Source organism: Schistocerca americana, chromosome 4, assembly GCF_021461395.2.
Source record: "Schistocerca americana isolate TAMUIC-IGC-003095 chromosome 4, iqSchAmer2.1, whole genome shotgun sequence".
Lineage (NCBI taxonomy): Eukaryota > Metazoa > Arthropoda > Insecta > Orthoptera > Acrididae > Schistocerca > Schistocerca americana.
The window spans coordinates 562,110,934-562,130,136 of record NC_060122.1 but is presented as its reverse complement, the minus strand read 5'-3'; the positions used below and the strand labels follow the sequence as shown (position 1 = coordinate 562,130,136).

The window sequence follows — 19,203 nt, the reverse complement described above, 5'->3', positions numbered from 1 at the left end:
GCTATCAACTGAGCTACCCAAGCACGATTCAGGCCCGTCCTCTCACCTCTCCCAGGCTGTGGCTAAGCCATGTCTCCTTGGTATCCTTTCTGCCAGGAGTACTGGTTCTGCAAGGTTCTCAGGAGAGCTTCTGTGAAGTCTGAAAGGTAGGAGACGAGGCACTGGCAGAATTGAAGCTGTGAGGATGGGTGTGAGTCGTGCTTGGGTAGCTCAGTCCGAAAGCACTTGCCTGGAAACAGCAATGGTCCCGACGCCAGCTCCGCGACCTCACACCATGGCTCGCAATTTACGAAATTTTTGTGAGCTTTGCGTTGACATCTTTGTACCACATACCTTCAAAAACCTGTCAAGGACTTGTCGAATCCATGCCACGTAGAATCGCTGCTGTATTAAGTTCTGAAGGTAGACCAATGCGCTATTGAGCAGCTGGTGATATTATGGCTCATCAGCGTGTGTCGCGAAAACGTCCCAGTTTTCGATCTCAGACGTCAGACACCAACTAATTTTAACCAGACTACACACGCGCGTTTTTTGCGAGAACATCTGTTTACCTTGTGCAGATACTGACCACGGCAGCTGACGGGAATCACACGGCAGCACGTGTCAAGGGCGTCACCGCCCTGGTGTAAACGAGTACGTGCTGGCGAGCAGCGAAGCGGACTTAGGGTACTTGCTAGGGGTGGCGCGGGGTGCCCGCAAGCCTCGCACTAGGTCGCAGCTCCGTTCTATTTTAGCCGGGCGGGTTGCATCGATCGGCCGCGCAGATTCTCTAGCCGCGCTATTAATAGTCGCGTCCACCTTCTGCCCAGACACGACTGCGCTAATGTCCAGAAATAGCAATCTCTCGCCCTTATTCTAGCCACCCCTCGAGAACGGGAGCAAACCGATAATAAGATTTTTATCTCGACCTACGTATCACGCAATCGCGGACACGCTGAGGCTGAAAAAATTCCATCGCAGAATACAATACTGGTAAATTCGAGCTGCTCTTGCAAAAACAGGTGCCGCATACTTCTTCAACAATTATTGTAATCTTTACTATCACCGGGAAAATACGGGTTGAACCAAAATACAATATGACGTCCTCATATTTATCAAGTCAAATACTTTAATACAAACTACGCATTACGCTATACACAGTACTGGCATATGGTAGAGAAATATTCCCAACAGATGCATGTAGTACTCGAAAACATATTTTTGCCATATCTCAAGCAAGAAGTGTATGATTTATTGGAAAACTACTTTTGCTGTATCCCACGATTAGGATGATTCATTATCACAAACACTATACTAAGGGATGAAATCATCGTAAGGCCAAAACTCACTTTTTGTGACCACGTCTGTCTTTTAGAAAATATGTTTTGAAAAGAATTCTGTCTTCAGCAAACACAGCTTCCTTAGTTTTTTCCCACGTACGTGTTTGTCAAGCTTCTATGGTATAAATGGAACATCAGACGAGTGGTTTAATTCATACCTACAGAACAGGAAGCAAAAAGTTTCTTTATATGGGTTAAATGATTTAAGAAAGTTTCCCACTTCATCTAACTGAGATGAAATTACATTAGGTGTTCCACAGTGATCGATCATGGGTCCCGATCTGTTCTTGATATATGTGAATGAGCTCCCTTCTTACCTGAAACAAGAAGCTAAACTGACACTGTTTGCTGATGATACAAGCATAATTATTAATCCAGTAAAAGCAATTCCAATAGAAAATTATGCTTTTAATGCCTTTTGAAAAATTATTGGTTGGTTTTCTGCGAATGGACTTGCTGTGAACTTTGCAAAAGCACACTACATCCAATTTTCTGCTGCAAAAAGTACAGTTCCTTCAATAAATATAACACATCAACGGAAGTCAGTAGCCAGAGCAGAGCATACTAAGTTTTTGGGTGTACATATAGATGAGAATCTTGATTGGAAAATTCATATTTTGCTTCCCCTAAAGCGAGTAGGTTCAGCAACTTTTGCAATCAGAATAATTGCTAATTTTGAAGATATAGAAATTAGCAAGCTAACATACTTTGCATACTTTCACTCTCTGATGTCATACGGAGTAATGTTTTGAGGTAACTCAACACTTAGGCAAAAAATATTCACAGCTCAAAAGTAAGTGGTTAGAATAATGTGTGTGGCTCATAGTCGCACATCATGTAGGCATCTCTTTAAAAGGTTAGGACTTCTTACAACAGCCTCACGGTACATTTACTCCGTAAGAAAATTTGTTCTCAACAACATGGACCAGTTTAAAAGCAACAATGGCATTCATGATTGTAACACCAGAAGAAAGGTGGACTTACACTGTCTACTTAACCTATCTTTGGCACAGAAAGGGGTAAAATATGCTACTGTAAAACTTTTCAATAAATTACTAGATGAAATAAAGTGTCTGACAGACAGCAGTAACAGTTTTAAAAATAAATTGAAACCGTATCTCATTGACGACTCCTTCTATACCATAGATGAATTCTTGAATAGGAATAAATAAATCTATAGGTATAAATATGCATTTTGTGCCATTTAAAGGAATTGGGTAGGTAATAAAAATTGTAACCTTTTTTTAAAAAAGAAGGAATCTTCATTCATCTGTGCATTTTTTATGCACTTGACACATTCCATATCATAACGTTTGCCGTGAGATTGATAAATGGACTATGTAACTATCAAACGAATTACCATCATCAATGGGTTTCCTGTTTATTGGCTCAAATGGCTCTGAGCACCATGGGACTTAACATCTATGGTCATCAGTCCCCTAGAACTTAGAACTACTTAAACCTAACTAACCTAAGGACGTCACACAACACCCAGTCATCACGAGGCAGAGAAAATCCCTGACCCCGCCGTGAATCGAACCCGGGAACCCGGGCGTGGGAAGCGAGAACGCTACCGCACGACCACGAGCTGCGGACTCCCTGTTTATTAATGGTGTAGTTTGTTGTCCAGGTAGGTGCCTCCCATCTACAGTACAACTGACGGTGAAGTAGTACGTGTTTGCGGGTACAGCTTCACACAGTCGTGACAACGTGGAAACTGTAGAAATACGAAGTACCATATGCAGCGCCACTGTAGACAACAGACAGCTACATGGAAAAAGTATGTGGTATTAAATAAAAATAAACGGAACACAACGATGATGTTAAAACTTCAATAAACGTGTATTGGGGGAAAAAGAAGAAAATTCTGTTTTCTCAAGGCGACATCTTTTTCAAAGTCGGCGGCTTCTGTAGCGGCATGAGATATGGAGGCAAATCCATTGAGAGAGCTGTATACACGACACGTGCAACTCGTCTATGTATCGTCGACTGTCTTTGTGTAAACACTATATGATCGAAATTAGCCGGACACCCCAATGCAATGCAGAATTGACTACTAAATGCCACGAGAGATGGGCCCGCCAGTAAGAAAGGTGTTGTCAGTAGGGAATCAGTAACAGCCAGATGGGAGAATGGGTCCTCCAGCAGAGCTCAGTGAATTCGAACGTGGACTAGTATTTGGATGCCACCTGAAGGATAAATCCATCAGGGACACTTCAGCCCTTCTAAAGATTCCCAAGTCGACTATTAACGACGTGATTGTGTAGTGGAAACGCGAAGGAACGACCACAGATAAATCAAGTCCAGACAGATCACATGTACTGACGGACAGGACCGTCGAATATTGAGGAAGGGAGAAGAATCAGCGCAATTACTTACTCTTGAGTTCCATGCTGCTCTCAGCAGTCCAGATAGCACAACGATGGTGCGTAGGGACTTAAAAGTAATAGGGTACAGCGGTCGAGCGAATCCACAACGCTACACTTTTCTCCTGTCAGTGCTAAGCGACACCTGAGGTGGTGTAAAGAGTGATGGCACTGGACATTGAATAACTGAAGACGACCGATTTGGAGCATGAGTCACGCTATACTGTTGGGAGGGTATGAGTTTGGCGAATGCCTGGAGAACGTTAACTGCCATCGCGTGTAGTGCCAACACTGAGATATTGATGAGTAGGTGTTCCGGTATGGAGATTTTTCTGCGGTTTTGGTGTGGTCGCCTTATTCCGATAATGAAACCGCTAAACACGGAAGGATATGAACACATTTTACAACGTTGTGTATTGTTTAGAACAGAGGAACAATTCGGAGACGATGATTGCTAGTATCAGCACGACAATGCACCCTGCCCTAAAGCAGCATCTGTGAGTCAATGGTTAATGGACAATAACATTCGTCATATGAACTGTTCTCCACAGAGTCTCGACCTGAACCCAGTGATGCACGTTTGAGATAAATTACAACGTCGAGCTCCCTCCAGATCCCAGCGTCACCCATTACAACCGTCTGTGGTTTCCGCTCTTGCAGAAAAATGGGCTGCCATTCCTCCACAGACATTCAGATAACTCACTGAAAGTGTTTCCATCAGAGCTGAAGTCGTCAGAAAGTCGAAGGGTAGACACACTCCATATTAATGTACACTAATAGGTGTCCAGCTGATGATCAAGCAATGTAAATTACTAGAAGTAAAGTTTTCCACCACCCTCATGACATGTGTAGTTCGTGATTTGATATCAGAAACCTTCTTCTAAATAATCATTTCATTGCATAAAATCGCCTACGCAATGAATAAAATTGCAGTTCATTAGAGAGCTCTTCGTCTGAAATTCCTGACGAGATACCATGGCTTCTGTACACTGTCAACATGTCTCTGAAGGTGTTTAAAGCTTATTCCGTGTGCATATTATTACTTTATGTCAAGGCGCGTTGTAAGCACGGTGATCTCCCCGCTGGTTTTATTAGTTGGTTGATTTGGGAGAGGGGACCAAACAACGAGGTCCCAGTGGATTAGGAATGGATAGGGAAGTCGGCCGTACCCCTTAAAACGAACCATCCCGGCATTTACCTGAAGCGATTTAGGGAAAACCTAAATCAAAATGAAAGGATACTGCCTTCGTAGGAAGCACTTCAGTGCAGTTTTTGGTCCCGTACAACGGTTTAAGATGTCGTGAACTAAGGACGCGGGTTTGAACCGTCGTCCTCTCGAATGCGAGTCCAGTGTGCTAACCACTGCGCCACCTCGCTGGGTCCCGCTGGTTTGGCGTGTACCACAGGGACGTCGTTCGAACATTCAGCCACTGTCGCAAGACATAAGGCACTGAAGATCTATCTCGTAGTGATCCATGAGTTCAACAGCACTTGCTGATAACCGAGCATAAAAACTAATTATGAGTCGTAAATACCCTAAAGAGAATGTTGCTCAATTGCGCACTGTGTTTTTCTGCTTCCTTTTTGGCAACAGAGAAGTCTGTGCCGACCGAGACAGGACGCAGTTATCTCCTTACAGTCCATGTAGCCTATTGGCATACATTGAGAACAGTATAAAGCACGCAGCACAATGGTTTTCGGTTCAGGTGGGACAGGGATCACCTAGAATAAAACCTGCTTCAGTGGCCTCAAGTTCTCTTCACCGACGAGTGCAGGTTTGCTTGACTCTTGTGGGGACACACAGGTACCAACGTACGTCCCACCTGTTTGATTCGGTGAGTCCTCGCGTTCAGCGACGATGCGGCCTGTAAAACCCACCTGCCTCGCTTTCACTGTGCAATCTCTGACCTTCCGCTCTGGTGGCACATTCGTAGACTTGGAAACTATATGCCAGGTTAGAGGTTCCTTGGCCAACTCGTCTGGTGAAAACAGATTATAGACTATTATTGAGGAACAGTGTCCGCCAATGAAGCTGGTACACATACGAGGCCTACTTTTTATTTTTTTATTTAATTTTTTTTTCAGCTTCCGATCAGTCGCGAAATGGAAACCACAGTGAAAATCAAAAATGTTTTGTTTTTGCAGCATTTAGCTACACCGTCCGACTATTTCTTTACATAGTCGCCGCTCCGACTTAGACATTTGTCGTAGCGTGGTACCAACTTTCCAGTCCCTCATCAAAGAAGCAGCCGTTTGTGATTTCCGCCAATTCCGTATGCTGGTTTGTAGCTCGTTGTCTGTGCCAAAATGCTGTATTCATAACCAGCGATTCATATGAGCGAAGAGATGAAAATCAGAGGGAGCAAAGTCCGGGCTGTATGCTGGATGAACAAATACTTCCCATCGAAAACGATGTATCTGCGCCTTCGTTGCCCCTACTGTACGTGACCGAAAATTGTCACGAAGTTGCGTGATGTGGGCTGCGTGAAATCAGGCGAAACCTGTCAACAGGCACTCCACTTAACGCGAAACGCTATTTTCTAGACATCTTTATGTGCTCATTGTGCACTCCGAACTGACAAGTACGACATGTCGTAATAGACGGCCGTACCAGACATACTGCGCAAAACCTTAACAGATTTTCACTGTGGTTTTAATTTCGCGACCTATCAGAGATTGAAAAAAAAAGTCCTTTTAAGTGTCATATTCCTAATAAAGCTGATATGAGCATCACACCAGAGCTCAAGGAGCCGTTACCAGAGCCACCAGTTCACACTAATCGTCTCCCTAACGTACCCCATGCGAACGCGCGTCACCAGTAGCAGATAAAATAACCAGGTGAACATTACTAACATACATTTAGTGAGGCCTGCACAAAATATTCTGCCATATGGGACTTTTACACCAAACGCCACTTCATTTAAGTACTGCTGGGCACTGTTCACAAAAGGATCCTAGACTCGTAACATTTTTGCGCCCCCGCCTCCTCCCCCTCTCAGTCATGACAATAAGGCCATCCCCAATTATCTAAAACAGTGGTTTCGAACCTTTCTGAGACCATTGCCCTGGAGTGCAATCAGATATTAGCTAGCACCCACCCTCCTTCCCCCACCGTCATCAACATTAGCGCTTAAATAAACTTTAGAATTTAAAAAAAATTTCTTAGGATACTTTTATTTTTAAAATGACGAAAGATGATATTTAGTTTTTTTAGGTGTTTTATTAAACCACGATTTGATGAGTCAGTGTCAATTCGTACTCACATAAATCCTTCTCTGGAAAGAAGACTAACTTTCGACCTTGCACCATTTCTCTCCCTGGCGACATTTGCTTCATCCAAACCCAACGCCGGAATCTAATCTAATCTATTTAAAATCAATCAAGTAAAGTTGCGTGCACTATACTTACTGTTTGTAAATTACTTAACTGCTGAACTTCTTACTTCCGAACTGACAGAACCTGGAAGACCACTGCCACTAATAATAATAATAATAATAATAATAATGTGTAGCTGTTACAGTTGTATAGCAGCCGTTACATAGTTATTGTGGTGTCGAACTTTCAATTGCTTCATTTATAGTGGTGAAATCAATAATGAGACAACTTCTGGTTATTGCGGGAACGACATACAATTAGTAAGAGGCATTTTAACGAGATATTTAATCATAAATGATGTTCATTTCTCTCTCAATTTTAATATCATAGATGCATGGTGGAAAGTAAGTGTGACTATGTGAGGAAGATGATGACCATACATTCATTTCATAAGCCGCATCTTCCTCCACATGGTGATCACGAAGTAGACGAAGTTGACGGAGTGTGCTGCCTTGAAAGAAAAATAACTCATGACGGACGGATCAAGGACATAAAAAGCAGACTGGAGCAGGCAAAGACGGCTTTTCGAGAAAAAGGAAGTCAATTGGTATCAAACAAAGGCCTTCATATGACAAAGAAATTTCTGAAAATGCACGTTTGGAGCACTGCATTGTACGGTAATGAACATGGACTGTAGGAAAACCGGAAAAGAGAAGAATCGAAGCGTTTGAGATGTGATGTTACAGAAGAATATTGAAAATTAGGTAGACTGAAAGGTAAGAAATGAGGAGGTTCTCCGTGGAATCGGCGAAGAAAGGAGCATTTGCAAAATACTGACAAGAAGAAGGATTTGGACATTAAGACATGAGGGAATAACTTCCATGGTACTGGAGCAAGCTGTAGAGGGTAGAAACTGTAGAGGAAGACTGAGATTGAAGTAAACTTCATTTATTTCATCAATAATTCTTTCCTGATCAGACTGCATGTCGTATGAATGTTAAAACATATTATCCTGCTACAACGAAATTACTCTTAAATATTTTCGCAGCACGTATTTAATGCTGGACAGTTCAATATTTAGTCACTGAGTAGTGATCCATTAGGTTATAAGCCATATAAAGATACAGACGCGTTCAACTCTTCCCTTCTGCTATATTTATATGCGTAAAACTGTCGTTCATTGGGTACTGGTCTGACCAAGAACTTCGACATCGCTATCTGAGTAGTTTGTGGGTTTTGTCATATCGTTGGTACCATTACTTCCTCAACAGCATGAGGAAAACGCCCATAGCCAAGAAAACCAACCACACACACACACACACACACCTGCGCGCACTCAACATTTTCTGGGGTTTCTGCTTCTTTACACCCGTAGGTGTTGTGCTTAGCCATTTGGAATAGTATTCAGAAAAGCTTTCATGTTACATTTGGAAAACACTGTGCTAGAAAAATGGATCAGCTTAATGTTCTTGCTTTAGTAAAGTTTCACAGTTCCGCCGTCTACTCCATTTTCTTCGTTTCTCCGAATTATTCGTCCAGCTACCAATTTAGTACTGTCACTAATAAATCAGCCAACGTCAGCATTCAGCTTGACGCTTTGATGGCTGATTTCAGATTTGGTTGACACTATAGTAGTAAGAAAACTCATTTGTCTGTCGTCTGCGGTCTGAAGGTCGACTGGAGGAATGCCAATAACAACAAACACAAAATCGACAGAAGCCGTGCCAAAGTCATCAGTGGCGCAACAGCAAACACCTCTGTGCTCTCCGCGCGGACGTTGCCGGCTTTATCTTAAATACGACTAGACAGTGGGCGAGAACACATTCGTGACATACACAATGGTATTATCCAGAAATGCAGACTATTTTACCTAGTTTTTATTGTAAACAGAGCAGAAGTTTCGCTGAGTATGTATAGCCCATTCCGTCTCTTTTGTTCTTTTTTCCCGAAATGCATTCAATTGGATAGTTTCTGCCTACTATTCTCAACTCGAGTGATCGAAGTTCTCCTAAAAATAGGATCAATTTTTTATATGCCGATACCTTAGATTTTAGTCATGCCAAGCTCAAAATTTCAGTTAATGTCTTGTAAAATCTTTCTAGAAAATTTGGCTCTTAGGTCGTTACACCTGCACCACATGATCCGGGTGCTCAGTTGTCAACAGCCAAGTCCCTGATCATTTTGTAGTAGGTTATGTGCAGCCAGGCACCCAGGTTAAAGGTGAATGTGTTGCGATGTCGAGGCCATTGGAGATATTCTAAATACTTTCGGTAAGTATGTACTTACTAACGTTAAGAGATCAGCCTAACTCGCGATCTGTTACTCCCGCCACATCAATGAACTTGGGGGTCATTGATCTTGGACATGAGCTTGAGCAATAACATATGCCGTTTTCTTTTAGATGAACAGTATGACGTTCTCGATGAAGGAGATAGCAAAGTTGAACCACTGCTGCCACAATAATTGTCCCAGGTGGACACATAGCTTGGATGACGTTCCTGACAAATTGTACTTCGTCGTCCCAGAAATCTTTCAGTAGCGTCCAAAACTGTGGACTTTGTGGGACATTTCATCTTTGTAATTGCCTCTGGATGTTACTCGTCTTAAACAGTCAGACCGCAATAATGGAACACAGAACTGATAAATAACGTGGGCATCGTTACGGCCAATCTGCACCAGTAGCCGATGTCACTAACGCACGCCGGCCGCTGTGGCCCAGCGGTTCTAGGCGCTTCAGTCTGGAACCGCGCTGCTGCTACGGTCGCAGGTTCGAATCGTGCCTCGGGAATGGATGTGTGATGTCCTTAGGTTAGTTAGGTCTAATTAGTTCTAAGTCTAGGGGACAGATGGCCTCAGATGTTAAGTCCCATAGTGCCTAGAGCCATTTGAACCATTTGAAATAACGCACGCCTGTGTGGCAGCACTCGACTCTGAGATACCCGGTTCAAATCCCAGTAGTGCAAGAAATTTTCGCCCCTAGTATTTGGCCGGCGAAGGAAGGACAGGTTATGGTGTGAAGTTCCTGATTCCCAGGATTAAATTCCAAAGTCCTCTCCAGTGTCTCACGAAGTGAGGCCTTGTGACTCAGTGGAGTGTGATCCGTCCTTCGGACAGGGTCGTTAATCCAAGCGGTCCTTTTGGTATCATTCGAAAGAAGTAGATTGTGTGCTGGCACTGAGTCTCACCTTCTCCATTCACTCGTGAATGTATAACACAAACTCACCCACACTCAGTATACACATTTATGATAGAGTTCTCATACACCGTCTGAAAAGTGGCCATTGTGTGTGGTTGGGGGGGGGGGGGGGGGAGAAACCTTCTCCGATTAGGCGTCTGAACAGTTCCTCAGTCTTCCAATCAATATTTCGTCCTGGTTGTCCAACAGCTCTTTATGGTTGTTATAGTCCGGATACCTTGCACATCATTCAAATTACTCGTTTCGCTGTAATTTAAACATTTCGAGAACACCCCTGATCCTCCTTTTGTTTGAGCCACCCCGAAGGTTTTGCCGAGTTGCAACCTTACACAGGTTATGTGCGGGAAAATATAAATGCAAAGCTGTTTCTGTAATGTTCCACTCCCGAATAAAATCACAAGTGATAGCTGCTGGGGAGGTTCCCTAGGCGTTTACGACAAATATTTAGCTCTATATGCGATACATATCGCTTTTTATGCTAACCAGGCCAGTGAAATATCTTGTCATAAATACTTTACCGTCATTTTACAATAAACACCCACAGTCGTCGTATTTAACAAATACTTCCTTCAACTATAGTTTTCTGTTGTTAAATCGGACTTCATCTCCAAATAACACATTTTATAGAAATAAAAAATGTATTGAAATAAATATCTATTTCAACAAAAATTCCTGTATTTCACAAGTTATTCTCAGCTCTGAATCCAATTCAACTATTTTCGCAGATACTGCCTTCTTTGCACTGAGAGACGTACATGCGAATTATTTGAGTAAAGTGACAAATACATTCCTTGATATTTGGTATACTAACAAGAATTCTGAATTATTACTTGTCTAACGTGCAAGTTACAGCACAGAGTCTACGATAAACACACCATACATAATTACACCGAAGGATAATTGTAGTTCCTTTCAGTCGATAACACATTTTCATTTCTCAAATGTGCATTGCTGTTGTCTCTGGCCACTGTACTCGGTTACCTTGATGGGCAGAAATAATGTAAATAAATATTACCTCCGTTAATATTACATCAGACATAATTAAACTACCTCGCTTCTCTAGGCTGCAATTATGCTCCAAATGTCCATGCGATGCCATTTCCTCCGGAGTTTTCTCTCGGAAGCAGACCGAGGATGGCCTGCGCTGACGCCGTGCAGTGATGTGCCCACCCTGTAGAGAAATGATTTTTAGCTACGACCCAGGACAAACAATGGCAGTACTGGCCGTCATGATTATCTGTCACCCGCAGCCCTGACGTGAATTCCTTGTGGACAGTGTTTCCTGACAGTGGTAATAAATCGACAGGATTCTACTTGGCGACACATGTTCTGAGAATAGCCTTCGCCGCTCTCACGTATCACTATATCAGGTCGTTCTACGTCGCACTTAGTAAGCGTGTCTGGCAATGTGCTGTACCGTCTTCTTAGACACTCTTACACTTATCTACATCCCCCATGTAGTTGGATCAAGAGAAGTGGCGCAGTGGACAAGTCTTCAGGCCTGGTCATCTAGGGTTAGAATTCGTGCCTGGAAACCGAAAGGGTACTGAATCGCAGTCGGACCACAGAGTATTTCAGTCTGCCTTTAACCAAGCCTTCGCCTCTCAGTAATGTGAAAATCCGCCAGGAACAACACGTGTTCCAGATTCCACGTTAAGCTGCAGATCCATTTCTCCGGTATGATTACTGACTGTAGGCTAGGGAGATGCAAGATGTCAAAGTGGCGTCCAGCTGAAAGACCATAGCAGGCCATTGAACCACACACGAAATTATTAGTCGTTAAGCCACTCAACTCCCATTTTCTACGAACGAGTTTCAAATTCCTGTCCGGCTATCTAGAGTTTGGTTCTTCTGTGGCTTCCCTAAATCTACAATCAAATTGACGTTAATTATCTGTCCCAGTCTGTGTTTCGTTTCTACTGACCACGTCATCGACACGACTTTAGAGCAGTCACTTACCTCCCCTCGTTTCCACGAAACTGCCACCGCTTCACCTCGCTGCGTGTCATTAGCAGGTGAACGAATTTATTCCTGGCTTCGGTATGTCTAGTGATTACTTTTCGTTACAGCGAGCTATATTATGATTGTGGTTGGTGATGTTATTTCAAGAGAACCTGCTACTTTAAACCATGTCTTGGCTTTCGTGATTTGCAAGTTACTACTTATACATTCCAGTAGCCAAGCTATTCATGAAGTTACTCAAATAAAGAAAGCAACGTAAAAGGAGTAAATGTGGCGATTACTTAGCATTAACCGGGCAGCACGATAAGATATTATTTCAGTATCGGCTACAAACGTTCCGCTACTTGTATCGACAGAGTACGTTGAAAGATACACCTGGTTTAACATCTAGCTTGTGTGCAATTTCGTAGTTTTTCTGTTTCATTTGGAAAGACAACGAACATAAAAGTACATAAGATAAACCACAAAAATTTTCTTAAAAATGATAGCAACTTCATGTTAGAAATTCTCTATCTACAGCATAAACCTATTGTTAGCACTAGCTAAGAATGAGTGTTCATCTGTTCGTATGACAAACGTGTTTCTCTTTACAGGTGTCTTTAGTCCCTGAACATACTGGTGATGACTTTGACGCTGAGGAAATGGCTACATCTGCAGATAAGCACGAAATCGGTGAGTTCTATCGCAGCAGTTGTATCATCACACGTCGCTGTATAAGAGTGCTCCTTAAGTTAGTCAAAAAGTTTCCAGGAGTACTGCACGATTCACGTTATATCTGAGGATAATCTAAGGTCCTTTTTTCCCTTCGTAACACTTCGCTCCAACAGACTTCCAAATTCGTGGCTATTATAGTGTGTCTCGTATCTTGTAATAGTATGAGCATAGGGACTTCCATTGGTGTAGGCGTTTCAGTAACATTTCTTCGACATTCACAGTTATTTATCTATCCGTGTTAATGTCACTATGAATGCTATCCAAAGTCAGGCTGTAGATATCGAAGTCCCATCCGGATCAGGGATATCACTGGACGCTGGGCTTGTAGATTATCTTTGCCCCCCAGATCTTGCCTACAGTAAAGTGTCTAACAGTTCCGCTGTAGTTGTACCGCGTGAATATTCTCGTGATTCCAGTACCACTTCAATACAGCCTTATGTTACACAAATGACAGCCACATCTCACCCACTGTTACTCGGTTGCCTTCTGCACTCATAGCTCGTCGCGGCATCCCCCACCACCCACGCATGCGCGCAGCGAGTTGCCAGCATCATTACTCTTGACAAATTTGATAGATACAGTATACTTACGAATAAGATTAGTAACTGTAATTAATTGTATTTCAAAATTATTGAAATACAAACACTGAAAACCTTTTTTTAGCCTTGCACCCGTATTACGTTCATTTATTTCACATTGTGCTCATGCCATTAGCGTGTGCATTTGAGGTTTAAGGTGTTAGTCTTGTATTTTGCTTGCACGTGCGTATTCCGTAACTCGCGGAAACTAGCGGACCGAGATCTGCTTTGTACTGTACAAACACAATTGACCCCCACCTACACTTTTGCCTCTGTGCCTTATTGCACAACGAAGACACTTAATACTCTGCATACAGCATCTGCAGCAAAAACGAAAATAAAAACGTCAAGGTCGCCACCAGGTTCCCAACCCGGAATAGCCAAAGTTGAGACTGTTTTTAGGGTTCCATAACTCAGTCGGTAAGAACGGATATCTTATAGGATGACTTTGGTGTCCATCTGTCCATCCGACTGTTAAAAATGGTGGACTATCAAGTTGAAATTTACGTCGAATATTGACGTCCCTTGGTGGTGGAAAAAACTGAAAGTCAACACAATCAAAAGATACGGCCATTTATTCCACATACGTCTACATATATTCGCAAACGCATTCATGAAAACTATGGGGTATATCCCGTTGACCTACAACGATGAAATTTGGCAAGTAGCTTGGTTTCACAGTACAAAAATGGCAAAAATATCCGAAGTCTGTTAATTTGTAATTATATCACTCGAAAAAAATTGTTTTGATCATTTGTTATCCACCTGTCTGTCCTTCTGTTTACTTTTTTTCAGAAATAATATATGTTGTTTGTATCGATATCGATAACAGGAAAAAAATCGTCGACAGTCTAGATTCCCGGGAGGAATGAAGTATCTGTATACATAATTAAGTTTTACGGAACTCTACGGAATCCTACTCGCATGTATCCGTATCGTTTATTACAATTTGTGACACCCCAAGGGCAATTCATTTGGATTAAAGTGTTGGAAGCACTATTTATATCTTGCACTAATTATTTTCACTTAAATGGCTAGTCTATTGATTGTTTCTGGATAGGGAAAACCAATGACACTGGAGCAAGATATCCGATACACAACATCTAGTACTGCAGTCAAACTCATCCGCCAGCTGGTGAGTACCGAGGAAGAAGAGTGCCGCATCCGCTGTTGAGTGCCCAAGTGGTTTCTCGTTTGGTATGTCTCCTGAACAGCTCGCACGTCCTTTGTTTGCGCCAGCTAATCAGGGACGGGTACTTCAGCTCTTTATGTCATTTATAGTAATTGCAGCATTGAAAAGCAATTAATATTTCCAGTTATCTTGGTGGGAGACTGATTCTCTTTGCCTGTGTGCCTTGAATTTCAAAAGCAGTTTTTTATATTAAATAAGAGATATAGACTGTAAACGGAAGTCTGCGATCCGCTGGTTCAGTGTTCGGCGACAATTGACTTTCACTCCAGCTTGCCGCCGGTCTACCATTGGATAGCGTTCCTCTGGGCTATGTACAAGAAGTAGTAGTAGTAGTAGATTTATTCATCCGTACAACACTTTTACAAGGATACTGGAAATGTCTTGGTATTAAAATTTAAAAACAACAAAAAATCGTAATTTTTTGTACACACGCTTTTATATACTTACAGGTCTAGTTTGACAAAGATGGAACTAGTAGTCAGACATGCCCTTAAAGTAGGAACCATCCCGGCATCTACCTGAAGTAATTTAGGGGAATGATGGGGCACCTAAATCAGGATGTGTGGCAGAAAATTGGAGTCACCGCCCTCCAAAATACAAGGTCGATCTGTTTAAAAGAGTTCTACCTTATTCTTTTTATCGCTAGTGTACGATACAGTTTCATAAAGAACTTGTTTAATAAGGTAAAAGGCTGAGGCTACACTGTTTATTCGTTTCTCACTCCCATTCACTACGAAATACGTGCACTATACACACATTGTTTCATAATGTAACACTATACGCTATCACATGACGTCAGGGCCGTAGCGACGATGCTTGTTTCCATTTTCTGTGCCGCAGCTTCCCATTTGCTAGCCCGAAAAACTGAGTCAGCATACCTCTGTTATGAGTAAGATGTTGAGCTTAGAAACAGGAGAAGAAGCATTGCGTGGCTGTGGAAGTAAGTTCTCTCCAGGAAAGAAGAAGAAAGAAGGAAAACAATATGAAAGAGTTAAGTGAAATGATAGGTATTTTATTACCGTTATTATTACCTATGCTACAATTTTTATTAGACTACTACTGTGTTATCTAAGTAACCCTTCACTGTACAGAATGAGTTGTCTGACAGGTACGTACTTTTTAATTTCAGAGGAGAGATCGGCTCCAATCGCAGTCGGGAATCGAAGTAGTTCGAGGGCGAAAGTTGAAAGTTTTTGCCGCACCCGGATCTCCCGCTTAACACGAGCAGTTGTCTTAACCGTCTCGGCCATCCAGACACGCTTGCCGTCCGACGAAATTTCTCAACTTGTTACGCGGTAGTAGAGTCCGCTGTCCATTGACCTACTTGCTCGTAGCGAGTCCTGTATTCCTGCAAGAGGCACGGACCCTGTTGTGCGTCCACACCTAAGTTATCGAGATACGCATTCCTACAGATATCGTTACAGAATCGAAAACCCTCTAACAAATATGTATGAAAAGGCCACGCGCAGGATGAAGGAACGTAGTGTAAAAAGTATTTTTGGTTTAACCCTACCAGCGGCAATTTGTATAGCCATTTGAACATTTATTATTCTCTAGGTAAGTAACAGTATTTTAAGCAACGGCCGAACAACGAACCGGAGCTGGCGCCCAGGCAAATTGTGCGAATCGATTAATTCGTTTTGCAAAAGATTTTAATTGGGCTCAAATTCATACTCAGCTAATGGTTCCATTTGTATGTGCACTGTTCGGATTTTACGCGCAAAATCCGCCGTCCTTAAATAAGTCTGGATGGGAGCGAAATTGGTGGTTCAAATTTTGTCCACTGGTATATTGGACCTGTGAGATAAATATCAACCGTTTGAAAAAAATATTGCCTCGTTTGGATTTTGCGTGCAAAAAACAACCACGTTCTTCTGGGGGTTTTTGAAATGCGCCAATTCTGTACTTTAAACTTGTACGAATCGGTTCAAAGGTTGCACAAAGGCAGATATTGAGTCAAGCCACCAAAATATCGTAGGGGAACGACGCGAACAACCGACGGAAGACCCGATTATTCAACATCTCAACATATAGCCAGGATAGCCTGAAGAATTATCCAACAATCTTCTCCCTCTGTCGTAGTACGATTATAAAAAGGTCGAGCTGACTCTAGCACGTAAAATTCATTCTTTCGTGAATTGAATGCATGGAAACAGTTTAAAGTGAATAAAATAAATAACAAAATGCATTCTTACAATAAAATTGAAAACTCGATTTCAGAAATCTAGATTTATTCGGATTTTACGTCCAAAAAACACGTTTTGTAAGTTTTTTTTATGTTTCAGACTGGTGCAAATCGTTTCAAATTTTGTAAGATGGTAGACAAATACATATAATTAATGGTCGTCCCATTGTTTTGGTAAAGCTTTATCCTTTACCACAGTATAACCAACACGGCTGGAAAAGAGTATAAGAAAACCTATACTGGATCAGTCGTCGCCCGAATCAACATGCATCTATGTCGGATTCCAAGCTGTGCGGTGCAATGTCAAGAACAAAAGTTGGGAACTAGAATGAAAAATGCTCCTGTCATAGCAAAAATAGCGCGAATATGTTCTGGGCAGAGTTACGGATGTAAAGGGAGGGAACTAACTTTTCGACTTCAAAGACATTTAAATCTAAACATCTTGACATATTCTCGCGCTTTTTCACGAGTTAACCGTACTTCCCCAGAGCAGTGACATGGGTGTGTGTGTTGTCCTTAGCGTTAAGTTAGTTTAAGTTAGATTAAGTAGTGCGCAAGCTTAGGGACCGATGACCTCAGCAGTTTGGTCCCATTTTTACCACAAATTTCCAATTTCCAGGAGATTCGCCAGCCACAGTAAACAATATATAATAATATTATGAGGCTGAAGAGCATAAATTTAATAGCTAAAAACGTTTATATGCGGAGATAAAATTTCTGGAGGTGGATTTGTTCCTGGGGATACATTAGAACAATTTTTTGATTTCTGAGCGAAGCGGGGACGGTGGTTTTTTTCCCCGAGAGGACTATTTCTCCCCCAAACCCATCCCCTGTTACAAATATGGTGAGGCGTGTAAGAACAAATGCTTCTATAGCGTGGGATGCACGTACAATAGGAAGTATCCGTGAATGGGGGGGGGGGGGGCATCTAAACTTTGATACATTGTATCATACTGCAGGACATGACAAATTGCATATTAGATGGCACAATGGCGCGTTTCATGTTATACGACATGAAAATATGTATCATGTTACATTACTTGACACAGTGCGCTATATTGCATGACATGGGTACTTTAACAAATAAAAAAGCGCGAATATGCCAAGCTGTCGTTTTCTTCTTCTTCCGTATCTGGATGCACCAATTATATCTTCCCTTCCCAGTAATTAGCAACGTAGGTTGCTTTGTCATTGACTTTCAAAATATCGTCTTTAGTGCATGTTATAGACATATCTGGGCAAATCAATAGGGAGTCCAAATCCTGTATTGCTCCGCATTCACGCTTATCGCTGTCACTGTAGCCCCATTTAAATAGGTTTGATTTGCACCCAGTTACTCCAGTGCGCAGCCGGTTTAATGACCTCCAAGTTGTAAAAGGTAGTTGAAAGCCGGCAGATCCCTCCTCAAGTAGTTCCATTGTGGAGTGTGGCACCATTTCTTCTCAAAGAGATAGCCGCCTTGCGACGGGCTTGGTGGCGAGCTCTTCAGTAGTCTCAATGAAACTCCTGCGGGATTTCAGCCGGACACGTTGTTTTCGGTGCATATGCATCGTGTGTCGAGGATCATTCTTTTGTTTTGATCTTTCGATCTCGTTGGCTACTTGTCTGCGGATAGTAGGTGGTGCTATGCCTATGATGGGATGAATTTTGTCTTTAGGAGTTGGTTTGAGGCATCCTGTGGCAATACGTACAGTTTCGTTTACGGCGACGTCAACTTGCTTGGTGTGAGCAGAGTTCCTCCAAACTGGCGCCGCATATTCCGCTGCTGAGATACTCAGCACCAGACCCGTGGTGCGCAAAACGTGTGGTTGAGCTCCCCACGATCGACCTGTTAGCTTCCGCAGTATGTTGTTCCTGGCACAGACCTTTTTTTTAGTGTTGTGACAGTGCTGCTTAAAAGTAAGCGGTCTGTCCAATGTTACTCCCAGGTATTTTGGGCTGTTTGTATGCTTCAGCTCTTCCCCTTGACACATGACTCGGAGTTTCCGTTTGGCTTGTTTGTTCCTAAGATGGAAGGCGGATACTTGAGATTTACTAGGGTTTGGTTTGAGATTATTGCCTTCGCAATAGGTAGCAAGTTCTGTTAAGGCTCCTGTGAGATTCTCCTCCACTTGTTCAAAGGTTTTATCCTGTGTGGCCACTGCTGCATCATCGGCACAAATGAACATTCGTGTCTGGTGGCTGATGGGAAGGTCATTCGTATAGATGTTAAATAATATTGGATCCAAGACACTACCCTGTGCAAGTCCATTTTTCTGTGTCCTCCATCGGCTGTTTTTAGATTGTAAGGTTACATAGTAGCGTCTGTTCTGTAGCATGCATTGAACGAACATAGAAAGGGTGTAGTCCTTAGTGACATTATACACTTCTGGGTAA

The 19,203-nt window shown here is 42.4% G+C and overlaps 1 protein-coding gene across 4 annotated transcripts in view; it reads left to right on the top strand.

Moving 5' to 3' along the window:
• LOC124613906 (ras guanyl-releasing protein 3-like) overlaps positions 1-19,203 on the top strand; it is a 423,950-nt gene that overhangs the window by 212,149 nt on the left and 192,598 nt on the right. For all 4 annotated transcript variants that reach the window (XM_047142653.1, XM_047142656.1, XM_047142655.1 and 1 more), the window contains exon 2: positions 12,752-12,830. In XM_047142653.1, coding sequence (XP_046998609.1) covers positions 12,752-12,830 — 79 coding nt within the window. The remainder of the gene's footprint in view (positions 1-12,751; positions 12,831-19,203) is intronic.